Source organism: Pan troglodytes, chromosome 16 (genome assembly GCF_028858775.2).
Source record: "Pan troglodytes isolate AG18354 chromosome 16, NHGRI_mPanTro3-v2.0_pri, whole genome shotgun sequence".
Classification (NCBI taxonomy): Eukaryota; Metazoa; Chordata; class Mammalia; order Primates; family Hominidae; genus Pan; species Pan troglodytes.
Window position 1 is genome coordinate 60,040,148 of NC_072414.2, and position 14,572 is coordinate 60,054,719.

At 43.7% G+C, this 14,572-nt stretch overlaps 1 protein-coding gene across 6 annotated transcripts in view; it reads left to right on the plus strand.

The window, feature by feature from the left end:
- PIAS1 (protein inhibitor of activated STAT 1) overlaps window positions 1-14,572 on the plus strand; it is a 311,344-nt gene that overhangs the window by 171,081 nt on the left and 125,691 nt on the right. Inside the window, exons 1-3 of one of the 6 annotated variants that reach the window (XM_063795216.1) lie at window positions 9,386-9,444; window positions 10,215-10,294; window positions 10,854-10,968. The exons of 1 other annotated variant lie outside the window; for it this stretch is intronic. In XM_063795216.1, coding sequence (XP_063651286.1) covers window positions 10,939-10,968 — 30 coding nt within the window. In that variant the 5' untranslated portion in view covers window positions 9,386-9,444; window positions 10,215-10,294; window positions 10,854-10,938. Of the gene's footprint in view, window positions 1-9,291; window positions 10,295-10,853; window positions 10,969-14,572 lie in introns of those variants that run through there. 4 more of the 6 variants (XM_063795215.1, XM_523109.8, XM_063795217.1 and 1 more) reach the window with 4 other exon arrangements.

Sequence of the window (14,572 nt, forward strand, 5' to 3'; positions counted from 1 at the left end):
ATACAGCTACTATGAACATTCTTCTACAAACTTCTGTGTGAAAATGTCATTTCTCTGTCTAAGGGTGCAAATGCTGAGTTGTACAGTAAGTACATCTTGTTTTCAAAGGAACTACCAAACTATTTTCCATAGTGGCTGTACCTTTCCTACCAACATGCATGTTGGTATTCATATCTAAGTGTGTGATCCATATCTAAGAAGACTATGTCTAACTCAATAACATAGGGATTTTCATCTAATAATTTTTTAATTTTAATTTTTAAATTCAGGTCTATGATTCATTTTGAGTTTTTTCATTTTTTTTTTTTGTATTGGCTGAAGGCCACAATAATCTTAGGGTCCCATGAAAATGCTTTAAATCTTTTCAAATAATAAGAACAAATTAAGTGCAATTGATGGCAGCAGCGGGCTGTCCACGGCGGTCACTGTCATCAGGTCAGCTGCTGTGGGGAGGGTGCCAGGAGGAGGCAGAGCTGGGCTGGAGTAATGCTGTGCTCCACAGAGCCAGCAGGAGCCAGGGTAAGCGAGAGCCCCCCCGCCAAGCCTGCCATGTTGGGTGCCACTGCAATGGGGCTGAGCTGAGCCACCTGCCAGCAGGGAGCAGCATGGTTGGGCACAGAGGGGTGGGCAGAGAGGGGCCCAGTAAGGACCTGGAGCTGCAAGGAGGCATGGCCAGGGCTGCCTGCATGCTGCTCCACAGAGTAGGCAGGTGGGAGTCCTACCCTCCCAGGCACAGGACCTGGGCATCTCTGCAGTCTGCACCCTTGGGGTCCTGGGAAAGTCCCCCTCCCCCCTCAGGCTTGGGGGGTGTCTGCTCCTGCTGCCTGGCCTCTCCCTGCCCCTGGTGCCTGCTCCAATCTCAGAGCAGGGTTGGGGCTGAGCCCAGGCACTGTTACAGTCTGGCCAGGTGTGTGCACACTTGGAGCAGAGCTGACACACCAGCCCCCTGCTGTCTTGGTCCTTTCCGGAATTTGGGCCCCAAGGAGCTCTGGGGGGAAGCTGAGGGGCGCCTGAGGGCAACCCAGCACTGGCCTACAGGTGCCCTTTTGCACAAGCAGCCTGGGCACCATGGATGGTGGCAGGAGGCAGATCGGCTCCTGGGTGGAAGAGGACAGGTTACTGGTGAAGCCCCACCTTCAGGCCAGGCTGCTAGTACTGCTGACTGGAGTGGGAACTTGTGGTGCCTTTTCCAGGCCCTCCCATGGCCGCCCACAGACCAATTGGCAGCACTTCCTCCCATCTGAGGCCCATAAAAGCCCTGGGCTCAGCCAGAGCACTGCAGATGATGAGACGACCAGCTGCAGAGAGGAGCTACCCTCTCTGCTGATAGCTGAACACTTGTCAGGATGACTAGCTGCAGAAGGAGCTACCCTCTTTGCTTCTAGAACTCAACACTTGTTGGGATGACTTGCCTAGCAGAGAGGAGCCATCCTCATCTCGCCACCTTGCAGGCGAAGAGGAGGAAAGAAGAGCTGTGGCCCTTCGGGGAGCTCAGACCTGGGAGCTCTTCAAGCCAGGGCTGTCACTCCGTCTTTGGAGCCCTTCGGTTCCTGGTATCTCCAAGCTTCCAGGCACCACCATGTTTCCTGGTGCCAGGAATGGAAGCTGCTTGCATGTGCCTGGTCCAGCTGCAGCCTTGCAGAGAGCCAGCGTGCAAGCTGGCACCTAGAATTGCTCACCCTGCTGAGGCAGCCGGCATGTCTGACTGCACAGTTGGACTCCATGCTCACTCACACACCCCTCACCCCTCACCACTTCATGCAGTCTCCCTCGGCAGGGGAGGGATCCTGGTTGGTAGTGTGAGCCGAGCGCAGCCTGCAAAGCCAAGTGGGCAGAGTGAGCCCAGCGGGCCTGAGCAAAACTTGGACAAAGGCGCCACTGGCCACAGAGGTTTCCAGCCAAAAACCAACACCCCAAAGATCCACTAACATAATCAGTTGGGATTACATTTGTATTTATAGCAACACAGTTTTAAAACATAATTTTTTGGGCTTGGTGGCCTGTGCCTATAATCCCAGCTATTGGGAAGCTGAGGTGGGAGGATCACTTGAGGTCAGGAGGTCTAGACCAGCCTGGGCAACATATGGAGACCCTCTCTTTAAAAAAAAAATGAAATATAGGCCAAACACAGTGGCTCACGCCTGTAATCTCAGCACTTTGGGAAGTTGAGGCAGGTGGATCACCTGAGGTCAGGAGTTCGAGACCAGCCTGGCTAACATGGTGAAACCCTGTTTCTACTAAAAATACAAAAAATTAGCTGGGTGTGGTGGTGCGTGCCTGTAATCCCAGCTACTTGGGAGGCTGAGGCAGGAGAATCATTTGAACCTGGGAGGCAGAGGTTGCAGTGAGCCGAGATTGTGCCATTGCACTCCAGCTTGGGCAACAAGAGTGAAACCCTGTCTCAAAAGAAAAAAAAGAAATATAGTGTTTTTTTTTGGCAGGATGTGGTGGCTCATGCCTGTAATCCCAGCACTTCGGGAGGCCGAGGTGGGCAGATCACTTGAGGTCAGGAGTTTGAGACATAACAAGCCTCTTTTCATAACAAGCCTCTTTCAATCACACCTAATGAGGTGACATGGAGTGGGGCCCCTAAATGGCTTTAGGATGGGTGCTGGTCCCCACAAAATTAGAAGGTGGGGCCGGGGATGGCAAGACCCTGTCTCTACTAAAAATACAAAAATTAGCCAGGTGTGGTAGTGCACACCTATAATCACAGCTACTAGGGAGGCTGAGGTAGGAGAATTTCTTGAACCCAGGGGACGCAGTTGCAGTGAGCCGAGACGGCACCACTGCACTCCAGCCTGGACGACAGAGTGAGACTCTGTCTCAACAAAAAAGAAACAAAAAGAGCAAATATAATTAAATTTTTTAATAGAAGAATGTACCTCTGATGTTCTTCCTGACACTAAATACATGGTGACTTTCCACACCAATTCTTCAATTCTCTGTCAGCAACTGGGTGGCCTACAAGTCATTTCAATTCTGACGTCAACTCCAGGAGTTAGTTCAGATCCCACAAATTAATGGCTCAGTCCCACAAGGATACCCTCCTTCAGACACCAGTCACAAGTTCCTTAGGCCACCTGCACTCCGACTGACCAGCTGTGAAGTCAAGGCTTCCTATAATTCCTTCCTCATGGTGAATAATTCACTAGAATGACTCACAGAACTGAGGAAAATGTGTTTCTTACATTTACTAGTTTATTATGAAGGATGCCACTCAAATAACTGAATGGAAGAGATGCACAGGGCAATGTAAAGGGGGACTATGCAGAGCTTCCGTGCCCTGTTGCTCTTCCCCACAGTACTCTCATGTGTTTGCCAGTGCAGAACCTCTTCTATCTCTTGCTGAAGAATTTATAACTCAATCACCAGCCCCTTCTTCTCCCTGGAGGTAGGGCATGGGGTGAGGCTGAAAGTTCCCACTTTTCAATTATTTTGGGGGTGGAAGGAGGAGGTCTCTCTCTGTTACCCAGCCTGGTGTTCAATGGTGTGAACACAGCCTACTGCAGCCTTGACTTCCTGTGCTCAAGCGATCCTCCCACCTTGGCCTCCCAAAGTACTGGGATTACAGGTGTGAGCCACCATACCCAGCCCCCTTCTAATTTTGCGGGGACCAGCACCCATCCTGAAGCCATCTAGGGGCCCCACTCCATGTCACCTCATTAGGTGTGATTGAAAGAGGCTTGTTATGAAAAACAAAAGATACTCCTGTTAGAAAATTCCATGTGTTTTAGGAGCTCTGTCTCAGGAACGAGGGACAAAGCCCAAATACAGTTGATCTTTGCACAACCAGGGGATTAGGGGAGCTGACCCTTCACACAGTAGAAAATTTACCCATAACTTTCACTCCCCAAAAACTTAATTATTAATAGCTTACTGTTGACAAGAAGCCTTACCAATAACATAAACAATTAGTACATACATTGTATATTATATGTGTTATGTATTGCATTCTTAGAGTAAGCTAGAGAAAAGAAAATGTGATTACAAAAGTCATACGGAAGATTGTTCATTAAGCAGATGTGGATCATTATAAAGATCTTCATCCTTGTCTTCACATTGAGTAGGCTGAGATGGAGGAGAAAGACCAGGGGTTGGTCTTGCTGTTTCAGAGGTGTCACAGGCAGGGAAAAAAGCCACCTATGAGTGGATCTGCGCAGTTCAAACTCGTGTTGTTCAAGCGTCAACTGTATATACATTTACTGTAGCACAGAAACCAAGAAAGCAAAAGTGCCTAGGGCCATGGAAGTCATAACATGGCCCTTTGAGTTAGGCAGTTTTACCAGCAGTTTTGAGACTATGGCAGCTTGGAATGGGTCCAAAAATAAGCATCAATGGATGATGGTAGTGGAGATGCAGTGAAATGAACTGGCTTGGGCTTTGATTTAGAGTCAGTTGGACCGGCTGATGGATTCATTTGAGAGGTGAATGAAAGAGAAATCAGGATGTCTTTACAGCTTTTAAAATTTGAGGCCAGTTATGGTGGCTTACACCTGTAATCCCTGCACTTTGGGAGGCCAAGGTGGGTGGATCGCTTGAGCTCAGGAGTTCAAGACCAGCCTGGGCAAAATGATGAAACCCTGTCTCTACAAAATATACAAAAATTAGCTGGGCATGGTGGTGGACACCTGTAATCCCAGCTACTTAGGAGGCTGAGGCAAGAGAATCACTTGAACCCTGGAGGTGGAGGTTGCAGTGAGCCAAGATTGTGCCACTGCACTCCAGCCTGGGTAAAAGAACAAGACTGTGTCTCAAAAAAAAAAAAAAAAAAGAAAAAGAAAAAAGAAAAATAAATAAAATTCGAAACCTTGCTGGCTCTCTTTTAATAGGTTTTCTTTTTCAATATTTAAGGAATTTTTTTTTTCTTTTAAGCTGCTGATAGCTTACAGCAATTTGGTAAGGCATACTTTTGCAACCAAAAATTCAAAGATTTGCTTTTCCTTCCTACCTAATTCCTCCAAAATCTGGAAACTATTCATGAAGATTCTTATTTTTATGACAATATGGTTATTTGCATAAGTTCAATAAGAAGCTCTTCTCTTCAACAAAATACAACTGGAAATATTGGTTATATTACCAAAGCTTTGACTGCAATGTCATATTGTATTAATCTGTTCTCACCCTGCTATGAAGACATACCTGAGACTGGGTAATTTATAAAGAAAAGAGGTTTAATTGACTCACAGTTCCACATGACTGGGAATGCCTCAGGAAACTTACAATCATGGTGGAAGGTACCTCTTCACAGGGTGGCAGGAGAGAGAATGGTTGCCGAGCAAAGGGGGAAGCCCCTTATAAAACCATCAGATCTCGTGAGAACTCACTATTACAAGCACAGCATGGCGGAATTCCCCCCTCCCCCACTGCCAGTGCTGTTCATTCATTCATTCATTATCAATTGAATTGATGCCGATTCAATTATATCCACCTAGTCCTGCCCTTGACACTTGGGGATTATTACAATTCAAGGTGACATTTGGTTGGGGACACAGACCCAAACCATATCATATATATATATATATATATATATATATATATATATATACACACACATATATATATTCATATATGTATATGAATATATATATGAATATATATATATAGCAATGTCATATTTTAAAATGTGCATGGAATCATAGAATGCCAATTTTCAAGTGTTCTCAGCTTTATAGTGAATAAAAGTTGTCACTTCCAGGCAGGCCCAGAAGCCTCAAGATATTAGATATTGCAGGCAAAGTCTGATGTCTGCCTTGGTTTGACTTCCTAACATCAAGAGGTTTTTAAAAGTCCAGATTTGTTGTCACAATTTCCAGCAAAATAAATTTAAAAGAAGCCTATGTGGTTATTCTTGCCGCACTTATGTAAATAATCAGGTCAAGTTTGAAACTAAATTAATTTTAAAAATAAATTGGTCTTACCATGATTATCTTTGGTAGAAATGGGAATGACTGTAGAGAGAAAAATTATGTTTCTGAAGAAAACCATAGTACACCTGTTACTAGATTGCAGCTTTGTTCATTGTTTTTGAGTTTTTATCATCTATCTATAGACTAGCCTGGATCCTGAGTTCTTATTGCCTTCAATATCTGACTGCAATTCTCCAACCATGAACAAAAACTGCTAAGCTGAACAACTCGATATAAATTTCAAGGGACAAGTCCCATGCTTGATGAGGGAGCCACATAGAGAGTTTAGCAGAACACCTGATGCCACAGCCAGAGACATTTAAACTGCAAACCAGGATGAGAAATTGCTGACATCATGTTGTGGACAGTGTTTTCCAAGACTGTCAGAATAAGACTCGCTACCATAATAAGACTCCTTCCCTTCTTAATTTTTTCTTGCTTATGCCCACCTCTTCCACTTCGCAGGATAATGCTGTAGTTAAAATTTCACAATTAGTAGTTTTTGTGGGTAAGTTGATAAAGGGTCAAACCCAAACATTTACAGGACCCAAGAGAGCTTTTATTCCACCTAGTGGGTAACTTTAGCAACATCCCTAATGCAACTGTTTGTTCAAATTTTACTAGTGGCCTCTTTTGTAGAGTTAGCACTCTTTGCTTTAATTTAACCCATTTCTGAGATGCTAGATGATAGAATTGCTACGTACTAACCAAACGGGGAAATCTGTGCTGTTGCTGACACTTCTTGTTGTACATAAATAATCTGGTATTGTAGAGACTCAGTTTCAAAAAGTTAGCAGGCTACTTGGTTAAAACAGGTAGATTTCTTATCTGGCTCATTCTTTGATCTATTTGATTTTAGTTGGTTTGGTTTATGGCAACCCTAGCTAAGAAGCATACTCCGAACTCTTGGCATTGTCCTCCTGATAGTCACAATTCTCAATTATGTTCTCTCAAAAAGTTTTAAATATTTGCATACAGCCAATTGTTGAATGTCAAATGGTCTCTCTTCAGCTGCAATGACAGAAATACAAAATCATGAGGACACTGTAATCTATAAATGATGTGTTGAGACTGGAAACACAGAATGATGTTAAATGAGGGTAGTGCTAATGCCCTCAGTCTTAGTCACAATTTCACCTAGGTTGTTAAATAAAAATCATGGGATGCCATTGTTTTGAACCAAATTCCTGCATCAGGCCTCCAGATCAGACTAAAAATCAAAATGGTGTCACCCATGTTCACCAAAACAAAACTGAGTTATCTGGTTTTCCAAAAAATGGTAAGAGAGATAGCCAATTTTCCAAACAGAACAGTTTCAATCTTTAACAGGCATGATAACGAAATTTCCTGTTTTAATCCTTAAAATAGAATACCTGAAGTAACCCAATGTTAACCAATCAGTTTTCTTTCTACTGTTCTGTCTCCACATCTCCACCTTAAAGAAAAGTGACTTTGATATAACCAATCTGCTTTTTGTTGTTTCTGCCTTCTTCAGTCTATTTTCTGTCTCTAAAGTTAACATCCTCTGCTTGATTCATTGCAACATTTATTCTATTCTGTGGAATGAAATGTTGTCCAATTCTAGGATTGCAGTAATGCCAATGAGATCTTTAATCTCAATTTGTTTTACTTTTGTTTCTTGACAATGGAGAGGTTTGGGCTAGAGAGCATGTTCAAAGTCATGAGCATATAGACTTCAAGTCAACCAGTTAGATGAGATCACCTGGTGATAAAATAGAGAAGAATGCAAGGACCGAGCCCTGGAGCAGTCCAACATTTAAAGATTGAGCCAAAGAGGAGAAACCAGCATATCAAAAAGGAGGCCCAGTGAGGGAACAGGACTATCCGTGACGTGTAGGTAAGTTCAGGGGGAAAAGTGTTTCAAATCAAAGGAACCATGTCAATTATTCGCGATTCTACAGAGAGGTCAATTGAGATATGGATAGAGAATTGGCAATTGCCTTTGGAAACAAGATCATTAGTAATCTTGATAAGTGATACAGATGATGGAAGCCAAAGCTCGATCAGGGTAGACTGAGAAGTGAATGTGAAGTGAGAGGTAGGAACAAGTACTATTGGAGAGATCTTAAAAAACCTTTCTAAGAATTTATGAAGATAGCAGAAAAATAGGGCAGTTCCTAGAGGCGATTTTGGAGTCAAAGGAAGTTTATTTTAGATGGGAGAAATTTCAATATATTTATATGCTGATAGGAGCAATTCAATTGAGAGGGAAAAAACTAACGATGCTGGAGGGTAGGTAATTGTAAGAGTAAAATCCTTAGGAATGTGCGTGAAAAAAATCCGGTCACTGGTAAAGGGACTGGCCTTCCTAGGCACAGGGACACTTCATTCATAGCAACCCAAATGTTACTATGCAGATAAGGGTGGTTTTGATGGTGAGAAGATAAGGGAGTTTGTTTCTGATATCTTTCATTTTTTCCATGAGGTATGAGGCAAAGTTGATTAGTAAAAGTGGGGGTTGGGGAGGAGGTATATAGAAGGCTTTTAGTAGAGACGAAAAGGAATGAAATAATCCTTCCATCAAGTCTACTTAAATGTCAATTTAGTGGATAAAACCCTCCCAGAATTAAGTACATCTCCCAAGCCCTTTTTCTCTCTCAATGACCTTTTGCTCCTTTCTGGTACTCACTAACATTTGCAATTGTATCTTCGTTCACTTCTCTGATTCCCCATTAGAGAACTACAGAAGGGCACGGACTTTGATTTCTAAATGTATATTTAGCCGTTAGCACAAGGCAAGCAGATGGTCACTAAATAAATACTTTTTTAAACAAAAATGTTAATGAACACCTTCAAAATTTTGTCTTACGCCACCTCGTTAAAATACTTGTTTGTGCAAGTCACTTTTCCTCTCTGAGCTTTCATTTCTGAATCTATACCATGGGAATTATCTCTTCCTTGCCTACCTCCCCTCGTTATCAAGAGGATCTGAGCCAATAATGATAGAAATGCTTCATTAAGGGCCCCTTAAATGTAATGGATTTCTATTTTTAGCCCACTGGTAGCCTCGCAGGTAGCAGGTGCTGAAAAAGCCTTGCTTATTGGGGGTTGGGGGACAGCATTGTTTCTGTGACCGTAGGCGTCGAAGCTATGCAGAAGCGTTCCGCGGACCGCAGAGAGATGGGGCTCAGGCCAGCATCCCTCTCGCTCCGGCCCTTCCCGGGAGGAGCTGGCCGAGCTAGGATGGGGGGCAGGGAGACCGAGGGGGCAGTAACTGTCAAACCTCGCCGCTTGGCGCCATTATTTAAATGGAACGTGCCTGTCTCGCAGCTGTACGTGCCCGGGGCGGGGCTTCGAGCGCCCAGAGCGGGGCGGAGGCCAGAGGCGGGCTGGGAAGGTGGAGGGGCGGACCGGGGCGGGGCCAGGCCGGCTAGAGGGGCGGGTCTAGCGGCGGCCCCCGGCGAAGTTCACTGCGCTTGCGCTGACAGACGCAAGATGGCGGACAGTGCGGAACTAAAGGTAAAGCGCAGCTCGAATTCACTTCTAATATTCGGCCGCGGAGACGGCGCTGCTGGTGCCAGGGGGGATGGGTCCGACCCTGGGGGGCCGCTCGGGCCTGACTCCACCCGGGCCTGGAGTTGTAGGGAGAGAGGCGCGCCCGGTCTCAGCAGAGGGGGCCCGCCTGCGGCGGGCCGCGGGCCCCGGGTGCCTCGGGGGCGCTGACGGGTCGTCCCCGGCGTGTTATTGTTGTGGGCGCCTCTGGCGGGGGTGGCGGGGGAAGAGATAGGGAGTCGGGAGGTAGGGGCTGCAGCTGTCTCATGGGCTCGGCTTTTTCACCTTCCAGTTAGCCTCCCCGCCCCCCATGGGGAGCTGGGGCTGGGGGCAGGGTGCTCTTGTAGGGGGGATTGGGAAAGCTCCCCGTGGCCGCTTCCTCTTCCTCCTTTGCAGTCCCGGGCTCCTGTCAGGCGCTCTTCTCAGACCCCCGGGAACTTGGCTTCGGCCGCCCCGCCCCTCCGTGGATCCCAGTAGCCCCCGCCCCGGACTCGGCTTTCCCCGGCTGCTCGCTTGTCAGGAAGCGCCTGGGGTGCCCCGCTTGTGGGAAGCGCGATCCCGGGGCGATAGGGTGGGGATCTGGGGGAGAAGCTCTGGTAAAGTTTAGCGAGCCCCGGGCCGGCGTTGGGGTTCGGCTGAGAGGTAGTGAGGGGGAGTCAGCCTGGGCGGGACGTTACTCTTTCTCTCCGATTCCGTGCAGCCGAGGGGAGAAACCCCCTCGAAGAGTGTGTCTTTGGAAGCAGTGTTGGGAGGGGGGGGATGCAGCTACCTCTCTCCCTTCTTTTGCCTTAGCTGGTGTGGAGGGTGAGAGGAGCCTTTGGGGGTCTCTGCACACACCATGATGGCGATGCTGTAGCTGATGGAGGTGAATGGTTCGTGTTTATATCCCCCCATTGCCTTTTGTTTGTAGGGACATCTTGCTGGCCATGTTGATTTGAACGAAATTCTCCCCTCATGCTACTCCAACCCCCGATAAATAGAACGTTCCTCTTAACTGTACCAATTACTCACGCCTCACGAAATTAGATGAAAGGGTGCCCCCTTTCCCCCGCTTTTCTCCCACCCCAATCTTTACCTGATGATGGCTTCTTTACCGTAGCAGATATACCACTACACAAGCAGTTGGGGGAGGGGGGGTGGAACCCTTATGACTGGATTGTGACAAATGGGGCTCCGCTTGAATAATTTTGGTTTAGTAGCAGGCAGTTCTTAACTAACGCGTATTATTTCGAGGCTCTGAACGCGATCTTCTCTGTGGCTTCCTGTGTGTGTGAACCCAGCAGCTGGTTATGTCTCGACCCAGAGAACTGACATCTCTGTCAGAGAGGAGATGGGGATATACAATTGTAAATCTTTGGGGAGAGTGTTCTTTTTATAATAAATAAAAATTATTTAATTTTTTCCCCGTTATAATGAAACGACAACTTCTAGAACAACCAAATGCCAGATTTGATTCTGTAGAGTTTTTCCTGTGGAATATCCTCACCGAAAGAGCTTTTCTCCTAATAACTTCACAATGTTTACACTCCAAGATTCGTATATTAAGGTATTGGCTTTGAGTGTCATTCTTTTAAAATGTACTTCTAATTACAAATTTACTGAAGGGAGAGCAGATTTACAATGGATGGTTTTGATTTTTCCCCAGTTTCAAACTATTGACTGAAATGAGAAAGCCTTAGGAATTTGAATATTTGGAGATAATTAACCCTTGAAATAAAAAAAGCACACAACTTTAAGACATGTTTTCTATAATTTTTCTCTTAGAGTCACCATGTTGCTGTGATCTTTGCCTTCTAATATTTATTTTGTTAGGAGTTCTTTTGAATGATAGCTAATCAGTTGTTATACATGGACCATAGAATAAAGCTGAAAAGCTTGTGCAGACTATATTGTCACTCTTGATGCTGTCCAAAGAAACTAGTATGGAAAGCACATGCTGAGAGATTTCCTTCTTTGTTCTTTCTCATTTTAAGAAAGTGCCTTTGGGGATAGATCAGATCCCTGGTGTGAGTCTTGTTAGGTAAAGTTTCTCTTTACGAAAATGAACCAGTATCAGATAAACACCAAACACTTGAAGAAATGTTATTTTTCTAAAATTAATCTCGTTTTTTGTGCTCTCCCAAATCTACTAGAGTTTTTCCAGAGGAAGTTTTTTTTTCTACTCTTATGTTCCTGTTGTATAATTTTTCAAATTATAATAACTGTTTTGACATGTTGGTATGTCATTGTGTGTGTCTGAGACTTTGAGGAGCTGTGTGATAAATTGCTTAGCTGGTGATAGCGGCGTTAAAAAAATTTGGTTAATACTTTATTGTGGTTAGATATGCTGTTCTTTTTTTGAGGGGTGGAGGAGGTGATCTCAGGAACGCCTACCATAGTTATTTGAGAATGTGTTAAAAAAAAAGAGAATGTGTATATATAATTTTCTGTGCAGTAAGGTTTGGCAGATACTCCTTTTGGAAATGATATTTTCTGAAGGCTTTTTGTTTGTGATTTTTTGTAGGTAAATATCATACATTCGTAATATGATAGGAAAAATCAGAGTAAGAAGAAAAAAATCTAGATTTTTTGAAATTTTAAATGGGAATAGAGTACTTCAACTGTGAAGCTTTACATAAAATTCAGTGACTTTTCATTATTTTAGGTTTCAGCCCCATACTTCATTTTGCTGTGGATTGTATTCATAATTATTTTCCTCATGGCTTTTTTAGTGAGTCCTTTTAAATCTATAAGAAATGTGCAAAGATCAGATGGGAAAAACAGATAGATCTTTATCCCCTGTAGGAATTGTGCAAGCTGCAACGCTTCAAGATATTGCCAATAAAAATTAGACTGTGAGTCATACATATCAAAATGAATTCTCTATGCACATTTGTTTATGAAAGGTTTAATTTTTCATTAGGGGAGTACCCATAAATGTCATTTTTAAGAATGTGGAGGGTATTTTGTCATCTTTAGGAACTTAGAAGCAGGAGGGTGTGATGGCCAGATGATCTTGGTAGTTAATAAGCTGACAGCTTCATGCAACTCCTCTTAAAGTAATTAAAAAAAAAATATGTGTTTTTTTGGAGTAAAACTCAAACCAAGTTATAGTGCCATTTTAATTTACAGGAAGAAGAGCGGGAGAGAAGAAGTCCATCAGCATTTTAGTGGAGTAAATAATGAAATTAAATGGGAAGAGAAACCATAATTATAAAAGTTCCTATGAGTGCGTCAGTGAATTCTATTGTTATTTTCTGCCTCTTTATTTTCAAGAAATAGCTACTTAATTTTGATCCTTACGCTGTAATTTGTCTGCTTTTATGTCAGATAGAGTCAAGTACATCTGACAGTTTATTCATGGATTTGATTTGAATCTCTAACTTGCTTTTGTCAAGTGCCACATTTAGATGGCTTTTGTTTTATGTCATTATTTTTATGAACAGTATTTTAAAAACTCTACAGTATAGTTTATAGAATACTACGTATAGTTTCTAAGTATTTCATATGATTGTTTTGAAATACCTCCTTCTTTTCATCCACCGTTTTCTCCTGGGCGATCCCATTGTCTTTTTCTTCAAAGAGTCTCTTGTAATCCCTGTTGATTGCGGTAGTGCTTAGTGGCGAGTCCATAGCTGATTAACCTTGGGTTTCTCCTGGTGAACTCCATCAGCATGCTGCTCCAGGGTTCTTGCTGAGGCTTTTGAGTTTAGTGTAATTTGTACCCTTTCTTGCTGGTAACCAGGGATAAGAAAATAAATGGCCAATGGTTGTAGCGGGAACTGAGAAAAAGTATCCAAGTCTCAGAAAAACTGGGTGTTTATGATGAGATGTAGCCTTTCAAAACAACAACCAAAAATGGATTCATTACTTCATAGAATTGATTGTGGTGTTTTCCGAAGTGTTTGACTCTGGCATGAAGCATCTTGCTTTTTTAATGTTTGAATAATAATATCTTATATAGTACTTTGCAGTTCATAATATATTGCATTATCTCTTTTGATCTTTCCAACAGTTCTTTGAGGTAGGAAAGGCAAGTAATAACTAAATCCTTTTTATAGATAGAGAAAGTGAGCCCAGAAAGGGTACGTGACTATCGCAAGGTCATACAAATAAAAGTGGCAGGGACTTGAGCCTAGGTCTTGTGTAGTCCTCCTTAAAGGTCCTACAGCAGACCTGGAGTCTTCTAGGGTGCCCAGTTCAAAGATTTCTACTTATATTGTTGCTGATACTTTCCCTTTTGGAAAAGCTCTATGCTAGGGTATTTTTGGATATTCTAGGGCATTTTGCAAGCTTCCTTGCAAAAAGTTTGGAGTTTGTTAGTTGGAATCATACACATTAATTTTTGTAAGTATCATTTTGCTTGAGAAAATTTCAGAGAATCTGAAAAGCAAGCAGAAAAATAAACAGTACCTGTAATCCCAACACTCAGAGATATCATGGTTAACATCTGGGTATTTATCCACTTAGACTTTCTCTCTGTGAGCATATGTATATGTATATTCATCATAAAAAGATACAACACTGTTTTTTATTTATAATCTGCTATTTTCATATCTATCCAGGTTAGTAAATACAGGTCTATATGAGCAGTTGAAACCTTACATTGTGTTTTATTAAACTAGTCCCTATCAGATTATTCTACTTTTTTTTTTTTTTTTTTTGTGAGACGGAGTCTTCCTCTGTTGCCCAGGCGGTAGTGCAGTGGCGCGATCTCGGCGCACTGCAAGCTCCGCCCCCCGGGTTAACACCATTCTCCTGCCTCAGCCTTCGGTGTAGCTGGGACTACAGGTGCCCGCCACTACGCCCCGCTAATTTTTTTGTACGTTTTTAGTAGAGACGGTGTTTCACCGTGTTAGTCAGGATGGTCTCGATCTCCTGACCTTGTGATTTGCCCGTCTCGGCCTCCCAAAGTGCTGGAATTACAGGCGTGAGCCACCGCGCCAGGCCCAGATTATTCTCCTTTTTTTGCAGTGTGTTTGCAGACATGTACCAAAGTTTGCAGATGTTTTATTTTAACTAAATATATTGATATGACAGATCTTTTTTGTGCTTTAGAAAGCAATGCAGGACCAGACGCCATGGCTCACACCTGTAATACCAGCACCTTGGGAGGCTGAGGTGGGCGGATCACGAGGTCAGGAGTTGAAGACCAGCCTGACCAAGATAGT